Source organism: Colias philodice, chromosome 17 (genome assembly GCF_061535455.1).
Source record: "Colias philodice isolate Cphi_HAF_F1 chromosome 17, ilColPhil1 Martin Lab GWU primary, whole genome shotgun sequence".
NCBI classification, from domain to species: domain Eukaryota; kingdom Metazoa; phylum Arthropoda; class Insecta; order Lepidoptera; family Pieridae; genus Colias; species Colias philodice.
This window is the reverse complement of record NC_143102.1, coordinates 3,090,754-3,108,266: the sequence shown is the minus strand read 5'-3', so window position 1 is coordinate 3,108,266 and position 17,513 is coordinate 3,090,754. Positions and strand designations below refer to the sequence as shown.

The following is a 17,513-nucleotide window of genomic DNA, read 5'->3' as shown; positions in this document are numbered from 1 at the left end:
CCTTCTATAATTATATCCTGCACATTCTGATACGAACACGATACAATTTCTAGAAGTAGAAGTAAATAGTAAGTAAATAGAAGTAGTAAAAAGTTACATGTAGGTTAATTTAAATAATTTATTAATTTCATCATTTTGTGAATTCGATATTTAATAAACTTTAAAAATATTTTTAATAAGTCCAATAGTTGGGTAGCTGATCACTTAAATATGAATTTGACCTCAGAGGAATTTGACAAATTAATGACAACTCACGAGTCACGACCTCCCTAGAGTATATTTGTTCTGTGGTCACGACTCTGTCAGACTCATCTGTCTCCCTCTCTTTCGCTTTTCGCTCACTCCTGCCGGGTCGCGTGGTGTGGTGCTAGTTAAATAATTTATAAAATAAACAGTAAAAATGGCTTTCGGAGACGTTAAATCTGCACAAGGTCTCAGTGAATTGAACCAATATTTGGCTGAGAAAAGTTACATATCTGGGTAAGCTCTAATAATAAGTATAGAATAGGTTAGAATTCCACCACGTCAAACCTAGTATTTTCTCTATAAATGTTTTTAAAACATTGTTTCGGTCATGCGGGTGACTAAGGAATTCTTTTACTCTGTTGTAAATACAGATACACTCCGTCTCAAGCCGATGTTCAAGTATTCAATGAAGTGGGCAAAGCGCCCGCTGCCAGCCTGCCCCACGCCCTTCGTTGGTACAACCAGATCGCCTCATACACACCAGCAGAACGCAAGGCTTGGGCTGAAGGAGTGAGCCCCTTAAAAGCCGGCGGCAAACCTACTACAGCACCTGCAGCCAAGGATGATGATGATGATGATGACGTTGATCTATTCGGATCTGGAGATGAGGAAGAGGTATATTTTTATGCTATGTTTTCAAATAGCCATTTTTTTTCAATCAAATGTTTTCCAATTGCATTTATCGGAAACTGTAATCACAATTTTTTTATTTCATTGTAGGATGCAGAAGCAGCCAGAATTCGTGATGAACGTTTGAAGGCATATGCTGACAAAAAATCAAAGAAGCCTGTCCTCATTGCCAAATCCTCAGTAATCCTGGATGTTAAACCTTGGGATGATGAAACAGACATGGCTGAAATGGAAAAACTTGTCCGCTCTATTGAAATGGAAGGTCTCCTTTGGGGTGCCTCCAAACTCGTTCCAGTTGGTTATGGTATTAAGAAACTACAAATCATGAGTGTCATTGAAGATGACAAAGTATCAGTCGATCTGTTGACTGAAAAGATCCAAGAATATGAAGATTTCGTCCAATCTGTAGATATTGCTGCTTTCAACAAAATCTAAACAAGCTGTATGAATCATACTTTGTCACTTTTTCAATAAAACAATATGTATCTTATTTAATGTGTTGTTTTATTACATAATGGTAAAAAAGCTATTTACATATAACTAAGATTCTTATATTTACCATGAACACTAGCAAATTAAAAACAAACCCCACATGATTATAAATACATTATTGTAAATGATTGTCCACACATTATATACAATTACATTCAAAACTGAATCTCAATTTTAGCAATAATAATTATTAATATGTACTTCATACTCTTCCTACCTTCACAGTAAGATCAAACCACCAAAGTCTCAGTGTCAGCACTATTCAATGACTAGTTCATATTTAGGTAGAATAAGCATTACTCATTCAACAATAGCACTTTTAGGGAGGTTCGTTTCACCAACATTGGCTTGCAAAAACATGTTAGGAATATCACTGCCAAAGTATATCTTGTTATTGACAGCGAGAGCTTCATATTTCTTCAACTCCAAATATTCTTTAGTCAGTAACATTTTGTTGGCTTCTGCTTGCTTCTTGAGATTATAATATTCCGCCTCAGCCTTTGTCTGTTGCTTAGCCTTATGAATACTATCTTCTATGAGTTCAATCTTTTGTAGAGATTCTTTTTCCATGATCTTTTGCTCATATTGGATTTTTGCAACTTGTGCTTCCTTTTCTGCCTCTATGATGGCTTTACGTCGAGCTGTTTCAGCTTCTTTTTCAACAACCTCATAGAAATAATTGAAAAAATGTTTGAAAATTATTCTTCAATAGAAATATACATTTTATTAATTAGAAATTTATGTTGTACCTTTTGGTGTTGGGCTGCAATGAGCAGTTTAGATTTTTCTGCCTCCATCAGTTCATAGTTTTTCCTAATTGCCTCTGGTATCTTGGGTTTTGTAACTCTAACAGCCTGTACTTTTAAACCAGGGGCCATTTCATTGAGATCATTTTGTAGAGCCTGCAATATTCATTAGCAAATGTGACAAAGTTACTCTTTTAAGTTTTCCACTTAAACATTGAATATCAAGTACTTTTATTTAGTACTTTTTTCACTTGCATCTATGATCCAAGTATTTTTTATGTACATTGCACACTAATCTTAAAGATATTTATTTATTTATTTATTTATTTTATACAATAAAAATGTCTACAACTCACAGTCCTTAAATTTTCGTCAATTTGATCAAACAAATCAATGTACACCTCATGCAATGTGTGTGCACTGCAGAACTGATTCAGCTCATGGTGCACCTTGTTGAATATTAGGGTCTTGTCATAATCTGCTGTGAAGTTACGGACTACATCCAGAACTAAAAAGAAATATTAATAATACTTAAAAATTAAAAATCATCATATTTAATTTAGATTGCATTTGAGGTGTCTTTAATGCTATTTTCTAAAATAAACAAAAAGTATAATATTACCACTGCTGGGTTCCAATTTGTTCACAACTTCTATCCTTTCAAAATATATCATTACACCTCCACTTGTACCACAGGGTACATTTTTCACTTCATCAGTTTGAAGAGTTGTCTGTAAATAATTTAAATTATATTTTATAGCATTCTATAAGCCTTCTGTGCTAATCTTTGTATTTAATATTTACCTGTATTGCTTTAAAAGATGTAAGTAATGGTACCATCATATGAAAACCAGGCTGACTTGTTACTGGAAGTAATGCCCCACCCTGAAACAAATACTCTATTACTAACATGCAACATGAATAATCAGACACATGAATACATTATTTTTTACAATCTAGTTTCACATGAAATAAAAGACTTTCTACTTCTAAGGTTTACCTACTTTAAAGTTTGTTCAACTCACCCTATAGTAAACCCCTAGGTGTCCTTCCTCAACTTTATGCAATGAAAAGTGAACGGTCACACCGACCGCTAAGATAAAAAGCGCCAAAACTGATGACTGATCTGCCATGGCTGAAGAAAATTTATTACAGAGCAAAAATAAAGGATAAATAAAAAAAATTCACACGAAAATCATCTAATTTTCGGTAAGAACTGAATAAAACGGTTTTTAGTGGTAATTTGTTTTGCCGACACAAACTAATTGAATAACACATTGAAACATTGTTCTTGAGTCAAATATTTAGCTTAATAATTAAAAATTATATTTTTCGTTTACCTTAAACTATAATAAATCACAAACTTAAAAAGCTAAATACATTAACTTTATCTAATTTCTTATATTAACAAAAATTACAAATCATAAAATTCACAAAACGTCAATTGTTTTGACTTCACTTTGCTTTTGAATTTTGGCATTGACAAGCTGCTGCAATATGTCTGCCGTCAGCCGTCAGGTGGCCGTCAGATTAGGAATCGTCCTCACTGGGATCGGGAGTTGCCACTTGGAATAATGGCTGGTTCACACTTTGATTAGTGCGAGTGCAGGTGATTAGTGTGACTACGTGTGGACAGCGACTGTTTAGTGCAAGTGTTTAGTAGGCTGTGTAGTAAAGTGAATAGAAGCGTGTTCTATTTTTTTGCGAGTGGACTGCGAGTAGCCACGTCCCGCGCGCCCTCCCTTCCCCCTCACTCGCAGTGTGCCTGCCTAAACACGTCTGGACAGGAGTGTTTAGTGTTTAGCGTAGTGTGTAGCGTCGCGAATTTCACCATTGACCTGCACTCCCACTAATCACCTGCACTCGCAGTTGAATTGGACACTACTCGCACTACACACCTGCACTCGCACTAATCACCTGCACTCACACTAATCAAAGTGTGAACCAGCCATAAGAAGGAGTGAGTAGAAAAGTAATCTTAGAGATATAACTACATATACCCGGCGCGGATACTTTACTATTTTATAGGCAAAGGCGTGGTTTGCATTCAGCCACGTCGGTAAACATTTTTTTACAAATATTATAAAATGAATTTTTAACTAAAATTTATAACGTCTATTAAGTTGTTATTGTATTAATTTAAGTTTTTTAGCATAGATTAAGTAGGTATGTAAAACGAAAGTTTTCCAAAACATAAAAATGCGCCTTATCATTTTCACGTAATTTTTAACCCGTTTAACACAGTGTATATTATTTTATCATGAAAATGGAAGCCCCCTTTAATTTGTCTAAAAAACTTATATTATCATAGGTAAGTAAATTAGCGCAAACGGTAATTAATTAATTAATTATGCTGCGATCTTCTGTTCCATTCAATAGTGAATGAACTAAAGCTTAAGCATGGAAAAAATGTGAACTCGTTTCCATTATCGAAATTTGTTAATCGATACTTTCCGCACTAGTCGATAAATGCCAGCGATGTAAGTTTTGTAGGACGTAAACGCAAAGTCAGATTGATATAATTTCTCGTAAATGTTAATAATTGTTATAATTCCAACGGAATATCATTGTTGTGGCATAAAGCTACGTAAAAATTAATAAATTCCATTTTTAGACGCCTCCAATACGTTTCTAATTTAATGGTGACGCCATTACAAGTTTGTCTCTTGGTCTTGAGAATAACTGTCAGTGTCATAGGGATCATCATTCGCCGCGCCGGGTATAGTAATATTTGATAAATACTGATTACTTATGTCCATAAAACAAGCATCTTGAATAGGTTCTCGTTCGGGTTTTCTTTAATTATGAATTAATCTTTTGAATAATAAATATTTTATTAAAGTAACAAATAATTATCAGCACATAGTATACATTGTAATAATTAATCCACATCATTTAGAGTTTCACTGTCGATTTCAGTGACGTATACTTTTCCCTCCTCGTGTATACCATCCAGAATATTACTCATATCGTTTTTCAACATTCTATATTGCTCTAAGGCCTTGGAGCAAAGCTGTCCTTCAGGAGAATTTCCTGGTTCAATTAATAACATTTCCAATGCCTTTTTTAAATATTTTTCAGCACTTAGTAACTCGTCCTGAAATAATTTTACCATCAGTTTTTTTTTCATATAATATAGGAACGTGAATATGTTCTGCATTGTATCGAAGTTTAATATATCTATAACTAGAGGTCCACCCCGGCTTCGCCCGTGGTACATATTATTATTTCGCAATAAAAGGTAGCCTATGTCCTTTCTCGGGTATCAAAATATCTCCATACCAAATTTCATGCAAATTGGTTCAGTAGTTTAGGCGTGATTGAGTAACAGACAGACAGACAGAGTTACTTTCGCATTTATAATATTGGTATGGATTTAATTGAAATAACTAAATCTAATGCTAACAAATTATGAAGCAACTCTTATTATAAAGTACTTACTAAGTACTTTGGCGCTGTTAATTCACGTGCGTCAAATAACTTTTTACCCAATTGCACTATTGCTAAGTGCAGTTCGTACATCGTAATTGCTGAAAAATACAATAAGTCACATGAAAACTTCATTAGGTAAAAGTTCTTATAAATTTTATGATATTATACAAATATGCACACTTCCTTTATTACAAAAAATGCTCATCAAAATCATCGACAAAGTTCAAACCAGCACCTATTGATTTGCTGTAATGTAGTTAAGCTTGGAGGTTAATTTCTTCAATTAATTCTACTTTTAGTACCTATGTCCTATTCGGACCTTCTACGTATCCTTAACATCACTTATTTTATTTCCATAAAAAAATTACAAGCATTACCTTTAGTTCTGCTAATGCCAGGGCTTAACACTTCAAGTACAGGCAAGAGTTCTTGACAAAGATCCAGTTTGCGACGCATCATCTTCTTAGTGGGTTTAGGTTCTCTGTTAATGGCGTCTCTTAAAACACCCGCCAACCTTTGCTTTGCATCTATTAGTAAATAGTGATTTGGAGCCAGCACGAGAGAGACGTTACGAATATATTCTTCTAACTCACTTGCGTCTTTTTTATCTGTGGATGAATTTTTTAAATCTTTATTCGAAAATAAAAACAGATCCAAAACCAATAGACATAAGAAAAATTGCTGAAATCTACTATCAAGGTATAAAACGATTAGCAACCTGTCCATAATTAATATTTTTACGTTCTTAAGGAAATATTTAGGTAGTATGTATATATGCAATTTTTCCGTTTCAAAAACCAGATTTCATTCTCCGTGTTACAGATAAATAATTATTATCAACATTACGAAAGGTACATTTCAATACTTACTTATAACTTCAAATTTGTTCGTACAGCATTTAACTTTAAAGTCAATTACCGAATCGTCAGCACTTTCTTTACAACTATTGCATTTCCATAAATCTCCTTTTTTAGACAAATATCCCGTTTTGCATGCAGGACAGCGTGCAGAACTTATATACGTCCCTAACTCGGTTTCGTCGTTGCATCGAGTACATGTACATTGGAAATATTTACCCACTAGGAGATGCTCTTGTCTTAAGGCTGTTCCCTAAAAATAAAAAGTTGATAATGCACGTTGATCAGGCTCAACAAACATACATAATTATCATTTCTCTTCGTAATAGTATCATATACAATGGTCATTAAGCACGGATATTGATAACATTCAATTAGTTTACGTGAGCTTGATGGTCCGGGAGCCAGCAGCAGATTTTATGACCAAGTTCCTCTCAAGCGGTAATTAGTAAAATGCATCAAAGTATAGTATTATGAAGCCTCGTGAACGTCAGCTGGAGCTCGGTTGGGGGGAAGAGCGGTTGTAGCCTCCCGTATCAGCTGACGGTTTTTCCACCAAGATACAGCCAGCTGACATATATATTTATCCACAGTTACATATAAGCTATCATCAGGTAAATTTTTGTTTGAGAGGAAATAACGGAAAATAAATTTTTCTTTAAATTTAACTTTCATGTTCGAGACACCAGCTGACGTATAATACACCATGTTGTAACCAGCTGACTATTTTTTTTCGTTGAGATATTGGGTTAGCTACAATTTGACAAATTTTTAGCTGAGAGGAAATGAATGAATGAATGTATTTTTTTTCCTATGTGCGTGGGAGGCTACAACCGCTCACCCCCCCAACCGAGCGCCAGCTGACGTTCACGAGGCTTTATAATACTATACTCTCATGCGTCTGACGAATTATCTCTTGAGAGGAAATAGTTAACCAAATTTGCACCTGGCTCCCTAACCATGAATTAAAGCCCTTATAAAAATAAAATAAATTGTAGCAAATAAACTGAATGATCGTGAATTTTGATACCTTAAAAAACTTTTCAAGGAATCGCATCTTATATCAAAATATGTAAAACTAACCTTCAGCGGGTCCGTATAATTATAAAATATCATGTCCCCTTTCTTAATATCCTGGCTCGCATGGCATAACAACACGTTATTATCATTTATAGATATCAAAGTATTTCCAACACAATCATGAGCCAATAAGGCAGCCTGTAAATATATTCCTCTGAGTGTTTCAGCATAGCCCAGTGTGGGGATTGGCGGACCACGCACTTCAAAACTGTTAACGTCTATGGCCGCGCAGACTTTCTGCACTAAGTTTTGATCGTCATCGTTTTCTGGAAGGCCTAGTGATTCGAGGAACTGTAAATAAAAAAGGTTGAAATTAAATTTAGTAAATACATAAGTTTGTATACGAAGAGTGGGAGAAAATATTATATTACCCTATAAAACATAATAGAAAATGATACTTACTTTAACCGTATTTTCATAGAATTCCCATACACTACTATTTCTTCGCTTGTCTAAATGTGTTTCAAGCTTTGTGAATTCTTCCCATCCTTTCACATTGTTATGCTTTTGTAAAACCACTCGTAATGCTAGTAATGAGCCCACATTTTGAACCATTTTAATAGGACTCAAACCACTATTCAGTTTCAATTCTCTGAAAAAATCACATTCCTTTTGTATGTGCCATTCTGAAATAAAAGTTTTCTTATTAGTTTCGAATTCGATTTCTTATTAGTTTAGACGATCTCTATAGCCATAATATTATACTGAATAATATTATATTATACTGAACGAATAATTAATTAGGTATACTTACACCCAATGCTAACAACTATTATTATAAAAAAATTATATTCTTCAAATATTTTACTTACTCGCTAATTCATCAGGACACCCATCGCCAGGACAAATCGGCGCAACGGCGCAGAACTTGCACACGTGAAATTTGTTTATCAACGGTAGATAGCAATTAAAGCAGACGAGGGATGTATCACTGCTCGGTCCTAGCACGAATGGCTGGTCAGATAGTATCCTCTCCCCTGGTCTCAAATCCCTGGCAGCTACTAGGTATCTGCGGTAAAATCAAACTTTTCGTATAATAAAAACCTACAATTTAGAAAATGGCATGCAATGCAATACAAGAAGTATTTCTCATGGAAAAAATTTATAAAGCTGTTCACCAATGCCAAATGTTTATATGTATCAGATACTAGCTAGAAAAGAAAATTCATGTTACTCTTGTTACTAACTAGCAATATAAATTCACAAATTTAATTTATTCATGAAATAGGTTTCGTAGTACATATAAGATTCCGTAAACCAAGACTCATTTTTTAATTCTCAAGAGTTAAGACTCATTTTTCAACAAAATCTATTTTCATAAAAATATTAAATAGTTATCCTGCCCTACTGATACAGTTTGAAATAAACCCTATCTTTAATGAAGAATGTTACTAGGTATGCCAAATCCCTTGAAATTGTGTCTCAGTAAAGCCTGTATGTATACAAATACACTAGTTTTTGTCGTAGTCAAAAATACCAAGTAGTTTTGATTTTATACGCATTCAAAGTTTCGAAAAATATCGAGTCCCGCTAATAGTCACGTGACCGCTTGTGACGTCACGTCACAACGCACCGCGCGGCCGCGTCCCCGCGCGGTGTGTATAAAGCAAAATTACCAATCTTCTATTGGATGATACGTGTAATATTCAAGACCAAATCTAAAAAATAAAATATATATCAAACTAGATGATATGTTCAACGATTCTGTTTAATCAAAAACATAAAATATTAAAATTTACTCGATAAAAAAAAATTACCAAGTTAGCTCTAATTTCCACACTTTTACGTTTTCTACTTGACATGGTAATACTTATTATGATTTTTTTTTCATAAACAATTATATTAAAACATTTGCAAGATATTTGTCAATCATTTTGTGTAATTACTTTTAGTTTTGGTTTTATTTTTGGCGCTCTTTTTTTCTCGAGATAAACGTTTGGTTTTGTCACGATAAAAGTGGTTTATCGCAGATAAAACCAAAACTAAAAGTAATTACTCAAAATGCTCTGACAAATATCTTGCAAATGTTGAAAAAAAAATCATAATAAGTATTACCACAGACTAATAATAATATACTACGTATACAACAGACGGTTCACTCCATACAAAAAAATATGCACTATGAATTTACGCAATTAAAGCGCCAGTGGGGAAAAAACGTACTACATGTTCGATTATATCTCTTGGTATTTTGCTTTTAACACACTAGATGGCACGTTAAACACAGACTTGATGTTCTTTTCCTTCCAGAGCCACTAGATGGCACTAATGTAAATATATGTACACGTACCTTTTATTTTCAAGTCTATGGCGTCAAGTGTCAACATAATATTAGCACAATATTAGATACCTACTCGGATTTTTAATTAAACAAAGTAAACTGACTTAATTACACAGTCACTTATTTAGTCACAGAGTACATTATGAGTTTATGACAGGTATTTAGTATTGCTAGTCTGTGGTATTGCATTTATCAGTTTATTTACGAGATTCTGTCAAAACCAAAACGAGAAGCTTTGTTTGTTTTCGTTTTTAACTGTTGACTAATATTTTAAAAATAAGTGTTAAATATGGTTTATTTATGAACTGTGAGGTTATGTAGAATCTACAGGCAGAAAATAAGCTTTATATGGTAAACTGATATTTTCTCTGAACATAAATTTTTACAAACATGATTTTTAATGATTGGTTTATGGATTTGTAACCCAATATAAGATTGTTTTATTACAGACTTACTGCTTACGTTCGCAATAACAAATTTGTTCAAGAGAGGAGAAGAATAATTAATCCATCCCAAATGTAAATAATACTACGATTCTCCACAAAAACATTGTAGACACAAGAAAGGGATTTCTACATTTGCTACTAAGAAGGATATGGGATCATGAAGGATTTCATCTGTTTTAATACCAGTAAAATGGAATGAGCGCCGTGGCCGTGACTGTGTTTGGTACATAAAGAATGACAAACATTCAACTTGAAATTATGAGTGCATTACGGGCAAGGGCACAATAAGTTGCCCTTTGACTAAGATGTACTTAATTTTAAGGAACACGAAAATGGATGGCTAGAATAGGTATAATCGCATACAAAGTATTTATTTCTAGTCTGTTGTATAAATAATCAAAGACTACAAAATATAATGAACTATGTCTTTAATATTAATTCTACAGTTTACAGTGTAGTGTGTAATCTATTGTATGTGTGCGTCATAGAATATATAGTCCTGTTGTTCTACAGTTTAAGCAGTTCAATACAAGCTCACAGTCGAGTCAAGTGTTTCATTAACCACCAACCATTGCATGGCGACCCTGCCAGTTTTGTAAATTGTAGTCTACCTAACCTGATTGTTGGTTTTGATTTGCATCACACAAAAAATACTACTTATACCAATTTTCAAGAAATAAGTATTAAATGTTTGATTATATGTTACTACTACACAGGAGCTTATACATCAAACATGAGCAAAGCAGGGCTGTGGAGAAAGGCTCGTTTATATTATAAATAATAAACAAATAAATATCTATATAAATAAGCAGCAAGACCATATTTATTTAGGTCCAAACACTTTATGAAAAATGAAAAGTGAAAATAATGAAAAGTAATATCTATAGATAATTTATATGTATATATATATATATATATCTAACATATAATTTATATAACATATAATCATTGGTTTCAGATTGATGAAAAAAAAGTTTGTTAGTAAAAAAAGAAGAATATGTAGACCAGGATAAATTTTAGTCTTGGTTTCAAGAAAAGTCATTATGAATAACAAATGCCTCTACAGTTGCGCACAACGTTGATTCACACATATAACACTTCAAGTGTGTATGGACAAGGACCACAATACATATGGTCACAGATTAGAGAATAGTTACTTCGTAACAGATACATCACTCCCATACAAAAGCTAAAATACCTACGCTATATTTACCTACAAAATGCGCCGCAACTCGGCTGCAGTAAGAAATGTACTCTACGAACACGCACCGAGAAGCGAGTTTCCCGCGCACGCCGCGTGATTGCGTCATCAAATGAAAACTTTAGGGTTGTACCGAGCGCGTAAATTAAACACAGAGTTGCTGAAACACTTAATTTTTTATTGTTAATTATATTTGTTACATTATACAATAAAAAAATGAAATCTTATTGATAGTAGTTGTTTCCTTCGGTTTCACCCGCGTGGACCCGCTATATGTGTCTCCTGGATAAAAAGTAGCCTGTTCCTGTTTAGGCAATTGAAAAAAAGACAATTCCTTGTTATTCACTCTTGAACTCCGACACCCGTCCACATCGCAATAACCGGGCATCTTGGTAGCGAGCGCGGGAAACGTGACGCGGGTGCGCAGTCTCGCGTGTGCCAACCAACTGCCGCTTGGGTCGGTACCGACCTACTGTGCGGTAGGCACTTATAGCGCGACCTTGAGCGAGTGACGGAGGCCTGATATGGTGTCGACAACTGCATGAAAACCATGCAGTAGTAGACATTAAGAAGCTACAGCAAATGTGATGCTTCCTTGTGGATTATTTATTTCTACAGATCACACATATTTGGCAATCTCACCTCACCTAATGGCCTTGTCTGTTCAAGCCGAAATGAATTAATTACCTACTGCAAAAAATAAATAATTTAGATTACCTGGAAAGGACAAGGAAAAAGATAGCTATAAACAAGTGTTCGAACGATTATTACCAAGTAAATAAATGAATGAAAGACAAGATAATTAATGCTAAAAATTTCCTAAAGAAAATATTTTTTTCTAAATTTTCACATAATAGGTTAGGACTCAAAAGATAATGACAAGTCAATGAATGATAAATAAAATATGTTTAAGCAAAATGAAGTACCTAGTTTATTTTACAATAAATTAATCTTATAAATTACCACCTTTCATTCTGCGGCTTCAATTGTGTGCCTTATTCAATCCCTTTGAATCCTATTTAAGAAACAAAAGGGAGATCCTTTTTCAACTTAGATCATTAAGTACTAAATAACTTAGATCATAAATACTAAATTACTTAATGATCTAAGTTTTTCAACGTAGGTAAATCGAAATTTCCGTCAAAATCGGTTCAGGCGCGTGCGAGAATCCCTATTTTCTCGTGGTCCCACTATTTTATCCTACTATGATAGAGTTAATTTCGTATATATCTATAAAACAGAAAAGATTTGATTGTTTGTACCTATTGGATAGACTCCGAAACTAGGTACTGGACTGATTTGAAAAATTCTTTCACTATTCGAAGGAAAAATTATACCTACCTGATGAACTACTAGCCTACTTTTTATAACGGGAAAATGCTTCATTCTTACGGGAATCGATGACGAAATATTTAATTTTAGGCGCATACAGAAAAAAAAACACACAAAAGACCATTTCTACGGTTTAAATCTCAAAACTTTTTGGTTCATATCAAGGTAATCTGATAGGACTATTTGGAAAATAAAACAAGATAACGTAGGTAGGTAACTATAATTTCGATTTATTATGATTATGATTTCTTGATATATGTACCTACTTAATTAATGTGACTAGAAATAATATTCTACGGTTTACGTACCTATTTATTTATTTATTTATTTATTTATGATGCACCAACAGTAACGCAATTTGTAACATTATATAAATAATCGTACATAAAGTCTTAATCTAAATTGGCTACTAATTATAGGTACATACAGCATTACTTCAGAATTGGATTGAATTTAATATTTAATCTAAATAATTATACACAGAAAAAAAATGTTAGATGTAGAGCAATGTGAAAACAATATTGTCAAAAATAATTGTCGGAATTAAATAACATAGGTTGTTAATTATTTCTAGTTGTATACGTAGTATATTATTATTAGTCTGTGTTTCTAGTATGTGGTATAGACATGCAAAACATTTAAAATTGTATTAAGTAATTAATAATTTACCAGTCCAATATAGTCTATTGAATAAAAAGTTCTAGAGTGCGTGAGCTAGTAACGTAAGATGTTTCTTCTGAAACATGTCAAGAGTCCCTAGGTAATAAATAATAATCATACTAAAACCCCGGGACACTAAGAGGAGCCCCGGAGGGCGGGAAGGGGGGGAATGGGTGCATTTAGGTACAGCTGTTTTTTCCAGTACTGGCCGAAACGCTGTGGTCTTTTTTATATCACAATGCTGAAAATGGACTTCACAAATATATCTGTTATATAGCTCATCTTCTGTCAGGTGGCTTAAATTCATATTTCCTGCAATAAAAAAGGGTTTTTAATCACCTGTTGAATAAGTTTACAGTGGGAATAGAAGTAAAATTTTTAATATTCATAGTTGGCCATAGATAAACAAAAAGGATCCAACCCATAAAATGTTACTTTTAGTTATTGAAGATTGAAGTTTAACGTGTGATTGTTCATATAAAGACTTGCTAGCGTTTATTGCTTCTTAAGAAAATATGTGTGTGTCAATGCATATTTTATTCTTACATAGAAATTTTTTTGACTTTATTTTTATTTCTTGAAATATTCAGCTAAATGTGTGTTAGGATCCTTTTTGACAAAACCTATTTTCAATTATGTTAAGTGAATTTTTGTTTCGCAAAAACGATTCAAAGCATCTAATTGCTACTAAAATCATTATTTTTTTTAATTTCATTAATAAAATAACTAAATTTCATTATTTATATAAAACATATTTATTCTATCCGGTTTACTATTCTTCTTCGTGTGCGAAGTCTGGTTCATCGCCCTATCGTCATGAAGTCTTGGATGGTCCCTTAAAGATTTATAGAAATCAGGCAGTATTTAGGTATACAGTCAAAGATTGACTCCAAATCGTCTAATTTAGCTTTTCTTTACCATTTGGCCATAGTAATTGGAAATCGTCAGATACCTTCAAAGATTTTCCTTTCGAGCCCGCGCATACATACAACATTTGCATCGACTAAACTGGTCAGTCGAGTTGTGTTCTCCTCTTGAATTCCACACGACTAGACTGTTTAGTCTTTGGACGTGCACATACAATCGATTTCAGTCTGAATTTATATCCCAAACAATTCTAACAGTCTTCTATAGGCATCTCAATGTGATAAAGATCATATGAGCGCGTGATTGATAGTTGTCCGAGGTTTTTACTTTTTTTTTGTTCCTCTGACATATTCGTCAGCTGTGTAAATTTTTTCATGGTATTTTAACAGTGCCTCTATTTTAGAAAAATTGGTATAAACAACGGCAAAAATGTGTGACCGGATTCAAGATACTTGAGTGTAATCGTTTTTAATGTTAGATTGTTAAGTGTGAACTTAATGCATGCCTAATGCCTAAAGCTGTAAATACATAATATTCGGTCTATCCAAATGTTCTGAATCGTTTTTGTTATTAAACCATTAAGTATACATTTTTAAGTATACATTTTTTATTTTTTAAATAAAAATTTAGTTTAACAAAAGAGATCCATGCTTTCTGATTCTTTTTAGCGATTTATCTTTTGCTTAGGTTTGATTTAATCATGATTTAATATAATCGAAAAGGATCCACATGCTTTGGATTTTTTTAAACATTTTAGTGTTGTGTCATTTTCTTAGACTGACTGTTTTACAATATGATCCAAGAAGAATGGATCGTTTTTACTTTTTACAAAACTAAAATAGGGGTTCTCCATACATGTGGGTTGGTAACCAGTGTCAATTTAATGTCAAAATATTCATATTTTACTTGGATTGTTTTTGCTAATAGAAAACAAAGACCTTGACGAGCAGTTTGGTATACATTTTCGGTCATGTTGTGGGTTGGATCCTTTTTGCTTATCTACGGCCAGTTATAGCAGAAAGATACGTACCAGCATTATCAAGCCATAGTTTCAGTCGACTTTTATCATTTATAGGGAACCGGAACATTGAAAATTCTGAACTGCTGTTATTACAGCCAAAGTAGGCACATTTACGCCCAGGCGCCATGGTTTTCAAAGCAGATAAATTCCAAATAGAAGGCAGTTCACAGAGTCCGGGTGCACAGCAAAAGTCGTCAATTTCGCAAACCGAGGTCCAGAAGTATAAGCCAAATCGTAGGAAAGCAGTCACGGAGTCCAAAAGACGAAGCAGGGGTCGTAGTCAGTTGAGAAATTGAGATCATCCAAAAAAACAGCGCACAAAAAAAAACACACCAACCGAACCGAAACAAACAATGCCAACCAACGGGGAACGAAACGCAATCTGTATCTGTCAGCTGTCAGTCCAGTTCAGTGTGACCAACACCAAATTTTAAATACCTCTCAAAAATTCGTTGCTTGTTTTCGGATGTATTATTTATTATCTGCAATACCTGGGAGGGATGATTACAGAAATATAGAAAGTATTTGATTAAACTAAGAAAAAAATTACTTGTTTGTGTTGTTGCTCGTTTTAATTGTTTTTTTATGTAAGTAAAAACGTCTGTAGTGCCATCTATTGTTCGGTTAGCATCGGCAAATCGGACTTAGAATAACTTGTTTAAAGTAGTTTCATGAGATGGCGTTGTTTTGAATATAAACTTTTCTGTAAAATTAGTTAAAATCGAGTGAAAATTAAATTAAATAGGTAGGTTCCATTTACAAAAGTATGTAAAAAATTATAAAAAGCAATGAAATTGCAATTAAATCTAATTTTGTTTCTTGCTGGTTAAAATGATACACTTAGCGGCATCTATTGGTAGACGGATGGCATTAATCGTCTTTTGTATGTAGTGCACCAGACATGGTATTACCATGTCAAGTAGAAAACGTAAAAGTGTGAAAATTAGAGCTAACTTGGTGATTTTTTTTTTATCGAGTCAATTTTAATATTATATGTTTTTGATTGAACAGAATAGTTGAACATATCATCTAGTTTGTTATATATTTTATTTTTTAGATTTGGTCTTGAATATTACACGTATCATCTAATAGAAGATTGGTAATTTTGCTTTATACGCACCCTAGTATCAAGTCGGCAGCGCTGTAGTAGGTGTTATAGCTTGCGCAGTATTTTGATGGGTTTTCGTCCGCGAATTTCGTTAATAGTCCAATAATAGTAATTAATAATTATTATTCGTTTAATAAAATAACAGTCATGCCAAAGTTTCATCTTTATTTAATAGTTTCTCAAAATATTCTATACGATTGCGTTTTTGCACTGCTGATCTCTGAGGTTTATCTTCATTTTCCTGTTGACATTTGAATTTGTGTGGAACTATACCCTGTTTTTGTTTAATTCTTCCCCCGACCAACTTATATTTTAGTATAGTTCTCCATATCATTCTCAACTTAAAACAAGAAAAAATCTTACTAGCCATCTACCTATACTTAGCCCATACGAGCAGAGCAGAAGCATAGTCTAGTATAGATTAAAACTTGTATAGAAAACAAAGGATAACGCAAAACAGCTGCAATGTTCTCAAAATATTATAATATGTAGCTTACTTCCTTTGCAACTAAGTATAAAAAACAACTTATCCGGCGAATTGGTAGTTGTATTTTTACATTTAGGAACAACACATGATTTTCTGGTATTTGGATTGGACATTTTTAAAAGTATTTAATTATAATTTCGACGGCGCGGGCGCGCGATCGCTAGCGGACTGAGTGAGCCAGATTGAGCGTGTTGTAGTGTGACGTCACACCATCACCGGGCGTTTACAACTTGTTTTACTTCTAAATCGGAAAATAATTGACGTATCGAAGTAATTTTTTCACTAGTATTATTTATTTTTGACAGAGAATATGGAGTGCTTATAATCAAAATTAGTGAACATTCTCCATTGAAAAGGCATCTATCCTTTCATTATTTATCAATTTCAATATAAAAATCAGTGATAAACAAACCTGCCCAATTCTTCCGATGTCTTAACTTCATATTTAATATCCATTTTATTTCCGGACTATTTTTCAATAATATTCGTAAGATATTTTCAAGCACACATGCGGCGGCGACATACCCATGCTGTGATGTGGTATTTATAAACTCTCTCGCTGGCTATTTTAGTAATGGTTGCGCTTTTGTAATAATATAGCGGATTGAAATTGAAAAAAGGTAGGAA

General features: G+C 33.4%; 3 protein-coding genes and 1 long non-coding RNA gene across 4 annotated transcripts; 2 read left to right on the top strand and 2 right to left on the bottom strand.

Moving 5' to 3' along the window:
* Positions 1-315: 315 nt before the first annotated feature.
* On the top strand, positions 316-1,371 carry eEF1beta (elongation factor 1-beta). The gene is made up of 3 exons (XM_089705448.1): positions 316-480; positions 618-861; positions 967-1,371. The coding sequence occupies exons 1-3, from the start codon at positions 401-403 to the stop codon at positions 1,309-1,311; spliced, it is 669 nt and encodes a 222-aa protein (XP_089561574.1). The 5' UTR covers positions 316-400; the 3' UTR covers positions 1,312-1,371.
* LOC149480932 (erlin-2-like) lies at positions 1,362-3,593 on the bottom strand. Its single transcript, XM_089705447.1, has 7 exons — positions 3,455-3,593; positions 3,140-3,249; positions 2,919-2,999; positions 2,737-2,845; positions 2,471-2,622; positions 2,118-2,270; positions 1,362-2,034 (listed from the first exon to the last, which is right to left on the bottom strand). Exons 2-7 carry the CDS (start codon positions 3,245-3,247, stop codon positions 1,669-1,671), a joined length of 969 nt encoding a protein of 322 aa, XP_089561573.1. The 5' UTR covers positions 3,248-3,249; positions 3,455-3,593; the 3' UTR covers positions 1,362-1,668.
* A 1,334-nt stretch (positions 3,594-4,927) lies between these two features.
* On the bottom strand, positions 4,928-17,460 carry LOC149480930 (SET domain-containing protein SmydA-8-like). The gene is made up of 8 exons (XM_089705477.1): positions 17,299-17,460; positions 8,296-8,492; positions 7,886-8,109; positions 7,487-7,774; positions 6,416-6,656; positions 5,924-6,154; positions 5,556-5,644; positions 4,928-5,211 (listed from the first exon to the last, which is right to left on the bottom strand). Exons 1-8 carry the CDS (start codon positions 17,340-17,342, stop codon positions 4,996-4,998), a joined length of 1,530 nt encoding a protein of 509 aa, XP_089561603.1. The 5' UTR covers positions 17,343-17,460; the 3' UTR covers positions 4,928-4,995.
* LOC149480931 (uncharacterized) lies at positions 9,972-11,638 on the top strand. The gene is made up of 3 exons (XR_016316883.1): positions 9,972-10,115; positions 10,214-10,559; positions 11,169-11,638. It is a non-coding gene; the product is annotated as an uncharacterized LOC149480931 (long non-coding RNA).
* Positions 17,461-17,513: the final 53 nt, after the last annotated feature.